The sequence below is a fragment of the Papilio polytes genome, unplaced genomic scaffold (assembly GCF_000836215.1).
Source record: "Papilio polytes unplaced genomic scaffold, Ppol_1.0 DF823399.1, whole genome shotgun sequence".
NCBI lineage: Eukaryota > Metazoa > Arthropoda > Insecta > Lepidoptera > Papilionidae > Papilio > Papilio polytes.
In genome coordinates, this window is record NW_013525805.1 from 2062214 (window position 1) to 2070266 (window position 8053).

The 8053-nt window shown below is 34.2% G+C and overlaps 1 protein-coding gene across 1 annotated transcript in view; it reads right to left on the reverse strand.

Annotated features, from left to right (window-relative positions):
- Positions 1-1748: 1748 nt before the first annotated feature.
- LOC106104915 overlaps positions 1749-8053 on the reverse strand; it is a 17576-nt gene continuing 11271 nt past the window's right edge. The window contains exon 2 of the mRNA XM_013285114.1: positions 1749-5522. Coding sequence (XP_013140568.1) covers positions 2343-5522 — 3180 coding nt within the window. The 3' untranslated portion in view covers positions 1749-2342. The remainder of the gene's footprint in view (positions 5523-8053) is intronic.

An 8053-nucleotide genomic window follows, 5' to 3' on the forward strand; every position in this document is an offset into this window, starting at 1 on the left:
ACCGTGAAAATATAATGTGTCTAAAGCGTGTCATAAGTATAAGGTTTTTTATTAAAGAAATAATTATTCAAAAATATGCTGCGATTGCTTACATCGTACACCACGAAGTAGTGTGTTTACGCTTTATTATATTAGTATCTATAGTTAAAGGGACATGGCAGTTGAAAACGAAATTTTGGAATGGTAAAGGCGTTTTAAAAACTTTGTCTATCTAATAATTCCTATTTATGCTTTAATATATTTACTATATTGTGTTTAATTTTACTTTATTATCCTAACCGTCTTACCTTTAAATATAAAGTAGTAAATAAAGTATAGATTGGATAAAGAAAATTGTTTATTGTTCCCATTTTAAAAGAGCTGATGTATTTATTTCCTCAACGTAGATAAAACTTACCGTTAAATACCTAGCATTTATTATTTGAGGTTAATTTCAGGAAATTCGATTGTACGCTGATAGCCATTATAATTCTAAATGAAAACAACGGTTAATGAGAAGTCATACAAACACGAAATCAATTTGTAAGGGCTCCCTTTGATACGATGTCGCTCGTTAATAGAATAGTTTAAAAATTAAAGAGAGATTGCACGCGATGTCACCCTGTGCGACAGCAGGACGACGTGATAGGGTGGCGGGACAGTAGCGTGTCACGTAACGTCACCAAGTGGCGGGACAGCGGCGCGTCACGTGACGTGACAGGATGACGGGACAGCTACTTGTCACGTGACGTGAAATGCTGCTACATTTAATTGCGCCCTTATCGAGTTAATTGAGAATAAGTAAAGCTTGTTGGCAATGTCAGCTTGAAAATGTTTTTCGTTAAAAATACCTTTATTTTATTACATATATAATATACGTAACTAGCTTACGACTCTTTTCGTGTGGAATTATAAAAAAAGAAAGCAGATAGCCTATGTGTTCTTTTGGATCCACTACGTCTATGTCAAATTTCATCGAGATCCGTTCAGCCGTTTAGGCTACAAACTCTACCAAATATCCATCTATCTTAACTTTCGCATTTATAATATTAGTAAGATTATGATTTTCTTTGTATAATGTAAGCTAAGCTCGTTTTACGTTATTTTATCTTTATGAAGAAGTTGGAAATTTGAGTATTACCAACAAAAATATTTAAATATCTGAGTCCCAAGGAAAATTATCAATTCGACTAAAACAAGATTGATATCATATTTGAGAAGCAACTCAAAATATGGGATTATGGTCATTTAAATTTTGATAAAACCTTATATTCGAAATCAAAGGAAATGAGAAATTATATTGACATATTTAATTGGCTGGTAATGTAACTCATTGTGTGTAGTTTTATTTTGAAATACTTCAGTGTAAAGCATGTTTGATTTCGATTCAATTCGAATTTTTTTCAGTCTTTATTATGATGTTATTTTTACCTTTTCAATGTTAATTAGAGGGATAGTTTACAGTTTTTTTTTAGATTTACAGTTTGAAAGTTACACTAATATGAAAATAACAACAATTAATATTTTAAATAGAAAAGATTTTTATTTATGTATGTATTGAAATAACTCAAAAACTACTGGGCCGATTGAAATAAATCTTTCAGTATTAGATTAATGTAGCTTACATTGTCCGTAAGTCTATGTTAATTTTTTTTTCACACGGGCGAAGTCACGAGCTACAGCTAGTAAATAATATTTTTATTGTTGGATGAATATGAAAAGAAAGACATTTGTATTTTTTAAACTTTTATTTCATACTTAGTATTTGTTTGGCAAAAGGAAGGATTACTCTATTATTTTATTCCGTATCTTAAACGTAATTCTACGTATATAATACTTTTTGGTTCTTATGTATTATTTATCCTATATAACAAAATCACACATACGAATTGTACATATTAAATCTAGAGACAGGAATATTCTAGAAGTACGTACACGAAACATTTATGTAGCACCAAAATTAAGAGATATTATCTTATTTCGAATATTTTTTAAACTATGATAAATTATTGTTTTTTTATATAATTTGAACGGCAAAGACATCCTTTAAGACACAAAAGAATTCAATTTGATTTCATTTATTGAGGCTTTGTACATTATTTACTATTATATACAGTTATTGCACAATTATTACTATGGAATGTCAAAATGTACAATTCTAATTATCTACTACAGCGATAAAGTCCTAATTATGTACACAGCCGCCTTAAGCAAGAAACATTGACAATATAAGATTTAAAATTGAATTTATTGATTTTTAATAATTCATTCAGAACTGGTATCAACAAATAACTACATTGAATACATATTTGGTTACTCTAAAACATCACAAATGCATTTATATTTTTAAACTATTAAACAGATCACGTAGAATTTACAAGATGAAGACTTCTTCCGTTCTGGCGTCTGGAACTAAGGTGGGCTTCTGAGTGAATGTTTCTTTTAGTTCTAGAAAAGAATGCAGCATTACAACCACTTACTGAACATCTATGTAAGGACTGAACATGTACACTTTCACAGTGAACTTTCAAACCCATCAGATCTTTGAACACCTCTCTACAACCTCTACAAGGGTATGAACCATCTTTGTTAGGTCTGGGAGCTTCATCTTCTATGCAATAATTTAATTTTCTTAACATAGGTGGATAGCCTTGGGTATGACAGCCGAAAGGAGTTAGATTTGGAGGAAGGAACCCGAATGGGAGAGCAGGGAAATTTGGTAGCATACCGAAAGGCGTAAAGAGAAATGGCTGTTGGTTGAACATATCACGGCCATTTAAATAAGATTCAGGAAGTTGAAGAGGCGGGTATGGCGCTCCAAATGGTATTTGTTGACTCAAATGATTCTTTGTTTTCTCAGATTCTTTCGCTTGATAGTACTTTTGTGCCTCAATATAAGGGATCACACGTTCATCGTCGTTGAATTTCGCTATTAAATCCATTTGTTCACGAATCTTATCCAGCATTTTGATTGGAGATTCGTCTGTTCGACCGCACATTGAAAAAACCTTTCTATGTAGATTAATATTACAACTATGTCGGTCTCTGCTTTGTTTCGTAGTAAATGATGCTCTGCAGCTCTCATTGCTGCATTTGTACATTATTTTTAAATGCGTGTTCTGGTAATGAGTCTTTAAAATGAATATATTTTGAAATAATTTGTCACAAACGGTGCATTTCAGAGGGTTTTCATGATCCGTTGGAACATCGGACGTGACAACGAAGAAACCATTCTCGAAGTGACCTTGTATTTGGCCGTGACCGTCATCTGGAACATAATCGTAACTCGATACGGACGACGAAGGAGATCTGTCAGAAAATTCCATTGTTTCATGCATTGATAAATTATATGGACCTCCAGGAGTAGAATCAATTCTTTTAGCTAGATTTGGAAAATCTCCTCTTGATAAACTCTCAAGGCGTTTTAATGCATTTTCAGATGAAAACAGTTCACTATTAGTCTGTAACTTTGGTAGTTGCTTAAAAGAATCTTCTTTATCGCGCGGTTCTTCTTTAATTCTTAAATCTTGTGGATTGAAATCTACTTCTGAAGGTTCTTTTTTAATTTCTGTTATCTCTTGTTTTATTTTAGGTATGTCTCCATTTTCAATTGTCACTAGGGAATTATCATTTTTTTCATCTTCGTCACATTTTATTCTTTTTGGATCTATTAAATTATCATCAGCACTCTCTGTCCGGCAATCGTTATTGTCACTGACATTTTCTTGCTGTTCTAAATTGTTATTACTTTGTAAACGAATAGGATTCAAATTCTTTCGTTTTCTTTTCATAACTTCGGGACTGATTGCACCATCTTTTCTGTTGTCATTGTTATCACTTACACTTCTTTGATCAAAATCAGTTTCCGAATCTTCTAATGATCCTATTGACTTATTTAGGTTAGAATAATAATCGCTGGTGTCCATATGTTCGTTATCATCGTCATCTTCGTCTCCCGCTACGACGACAATACCATCATCTTCGTCAGACTCACCCTGAACCTCTTGATCTTTGTTATCTTCCGAGTTAGATTCTCGTCGCATCAAATGTGACTGATCGTAGTGAGGGTGGAAATTTACATTATTTTTATAATCTAATGGTATATTCGTAGAGTATGGTCGCATGCCTTGTGATGGGTTCATCATGGGATATGATCCAAACGCATGCATCGGATTCATAACTGGAGGTATATTCAAACCTGCTCCGTGTTGTGAGAGTAGAACGGAATGAGCTTGTGCACTTCTGCCATCGTGAGGTGAAATTTTACGCCTCAAATGTGGCGAATGAAGTTTTGGATTAGGATTTGCACTGTGTCTATTCCTAGATCTTCTAGAACTAAACATCATGCTGCAGCCTTCAACAGTGCACTTGTGCATTTCTCTCAAGTGTACAGCGGAAAAATGAATTTTTAGTGCTCCTTTATCGCAAAACGTCTTAAGGCATACGTTACATTGAACTCTTTTCTTACCAGTGGCTGGATTGATAAAATGCGTTCCTAAATTTAAAGGCATTTGTGATGCACCCCAATGTCTCTTCGGTGGGCTTAAGCATTTACTCATCATCAATTCTCTCGACTTTTGAGTCGCCTCCGCGAATGCATCCTTACTTAAATTAAGAACATTTTCATCTTCAACTCTTTCATCAGATCTGCTGTTGCCGAGCCCGTTGCTTAGTTTAGATTCAACTGGTTCAGTGACTTTTGCCGACATCTGAGGTAATAAGGCTTGTAATGACGCTAGTCCCATAGGATTTTGACTAAGTGCTGCAACCATCGCTGCGGGGTGCGTGAACGTAGATGGCATTGTCATGGGAGGAATCGGTAAATTAGATGGTAATTGAAAGTTAAAAAGTTGGCTCCTCATTAATTCTAATGCTGCTTTTTCGGCACTATTAACATCATAGTTCTGTTTTATTGGTTCTTCTTTAGTATTGCTTTCAGGTAATTTATGCTTACGAAAATCAAAGGGTTGCATATTTTGTAGATGACTAAGTGGCGAGGAATTCATTGGACTAGTTGTAGAGAGTGGACTGGATGAGGTAGATAAGCGAACACTATGATTGGGTGAAACTTCAGCTGGTGAAGTCCGTAGAGGAGACTGTTTGTGGATCGGTGAAAATTTATTATCATATTGTTTTGTTTCCTTTCTTGATTCCAAGTTGTCTTCTTCTGAATAGGTATTTTTTATATCTCTGTCTTTCATGTTCTTCAGATATTCAAAATGCTGTCTCGCTTCCATCATGTGTTGGAAGTATTTTAAGGATTCATCACTACGAGCTTCGCTGGCGGATCTCTCCATCAGTCTTCTGAACTCTTCTTCAAGTTTTAACTGTTCTAAAACCTGTTCAGGATAGTTATCAAGTCGCTTTTGTTCATATTCTTGGTTAGAGGCCGGCGGTGAAGGAATCCCGTTCTTTTTGTAAATGGGTAGCAGGGACGTCTTGTGGAGAGCTCTCGCCTCTTGCAGTTTGAGTATTTGTTGCAACGCCATGTTGTGCTCGGGGCCGCGACCGTTCCATCTTTCATTGCTCGTTGATTGCGATTCCTGGAACAATAAATACAATTTACATTACTTATACTGTTAAGTAGTTCTTTTTTAATATGTCTGTAATTCGATGGCTCCTAGGTAAACTATCATATGTTTAAAACGCAAATTTTGCCTGACAAATCATTAATCTAGTCGTATAAATGAATTAAATCAAGTGTTGACAATTTCTCAATGGCATAAAAGCATTTATTATGACTAAAGATTTTAAAACCTTAATTACCATAATTCTGGAACGGTTGATCTAAATTGTTAACCGTCAATAAGTTCAAGGTTTAAAACCTAAGCATTGAAGATAAATTATTAAATAAATTGCTAATGCGCCTAATCTACAGATCGAGTCGAAACGAGCGTAAACACACGAGTAACAGCTAAATGCGTCTTTATAATAACAATCGGTCCGATACAAAACCACACCTTGCGTTTTCAAAGGCTAATATCAAATTAATTCCGAGAACGGAGAGCGAATGGGTAAAATTGTGTAAAATGACGGTTCCAAGTCGACTCGACCGAATAGAAAAGTGGTTTGTGTCGCGTGTTCGGAACGATTTAATCCTAAAACTAAATTACTATTCATTTCGTAAGTATTTGAGGCCAGCTTGCGTTGTCAAAGTTAAACTAACTTAACTTTCCGTTAACTTCGCGTCAGTTGGCTGACAAGTTAACAGACAATAGAATTATAAAAATGACATTTTAATAGTTCTGTAAATTATATCCAGATAATACTTGATGTCATTTATAAAATGAATACTTCTGTCTCTTTCACTCTTTACATTTTTGTAATTAGCTTATTCCAAAGAAGATTACGTTGTAAGAACCAAACAAACTACATAATTTTATTTCCTTTAAAGGCATTTGTTTTAAAGTAATAAATGTATTTTGAATTATATTCTATCTACAACAGTTCAATTAAACAAATTGAATAAGTAAAGGATAACCGACGAAAAAAGAAAATACAAGTACAAGAATAAAATAAAATTAATCTAGTATGGTGCGACCGGGCCCTTTCCTTTACGCTCTGTAACCCACAACAAACTTGATTGTCGCCTTTTAGAATCGTTTGTCACTCGATTACGGCGTGTAACTCGAATAAACACCGGTGTTGCCATATCATTATCCATTTCTCAGGAAAATTAAAGTGTCGTTTGCCCTCGCCGGCGCGTCGGGGGCAATTTTTTACCAACTCCACAATTACAATGGAAAAGATTTCTTTCTCTAATTCCACAAAACGGATAAACACTGGATAATAAAGTGTCGTTTAACATAAACACAGTGTATGGAATAACAAAATTATGGTCCTTTCTGTTGTTACTTTAGACTTAATAATTTAGAAAATCGGTTCAATCGTCGCATTTAAATTTTTGAGGCTTTTTAAGAAACCATTTTAAAAGAATTTTGTAATAGAGATGTTTATAATCGTTTTAAAATTGGTATTGTAAAATTTGGACAAATTTTATTTATCTATTTCATTTTCATTTTGTGTATTGATTCGAATAAACTTATTTTATTTATCGTTGACAAAATTATTACCGCAACATGACATAATAACTGCTTTCCAAATTAACTTATACTGTACCAACGCCGTGTGGGCCATTAAGCAATTTTCCCGCGCAAATTCATCTTTAAATTAAATTAATACAGCCGTTCCAAATGACAGGCCATCAAGACGAATATGTTTCGTAAATGACAGTTAAAACATAAATATACTTAATATAATAGCCAAATGATTACTAGCTTTTGCCCGTGATTCCGTCCGCGTAGAATTAAAATAAAATTAGTAGCCTATGTGTTCTTCTAGACTATTTTCTATATCTATACCAAATTTCATCAAAATCCGTTTAACCGTTTAGGCTATAAACTCTAACAAACATCCATCCATCCACCTAAACTTTCGCTTTTATAATATTAGTAAGATTGGACTTTTTTATTAAGGATTAATTAATTTTATTAGCATAACATACAGAAGTTTAAAGGTACAACATACTAAGAATCTTAAACCAGTATATATGTATAAGTAATTAAAAAAAAATTGACAATTATTCGTAGTCTATCTTCTAATACCTGATGCAAATATTTGCAATATAAATGTAAAAAGAATTATCGTCCGAAAACAAAACCCAATCGAGGTGAGTGACCGGCAAATATTTAAGGAGCTATCAATGCAAACTTATCCCATACACTGAAAGACCAGTTTAATAAACGTCGCGAAAATAATGCAAACGCAAAGTGACCCACGCCTACTGGCAGAATGGACAGCCGGGCATATTTCACATTTAAAAAAAAACAGCTTGAACAATCTTTCTCGCGTTGTCATAAGGCTGAATATCGTTTGCTAGGTCTTCGTTCGTTGTAGTACAGTCGCGTTGATCGTTTTTCTGCGCTGTGTCGTGACAAGCCATATTGTTCAGTCCATGATACATGAAGTGAACAGGTCCGAGCACAGCGAAGGGTAAAAACGCGTTGCCATTTTGCGTAATGAATGCCTCAAACTTGACGCGCACTGAGATTCTTATGGGAAACTTTTGTGAACA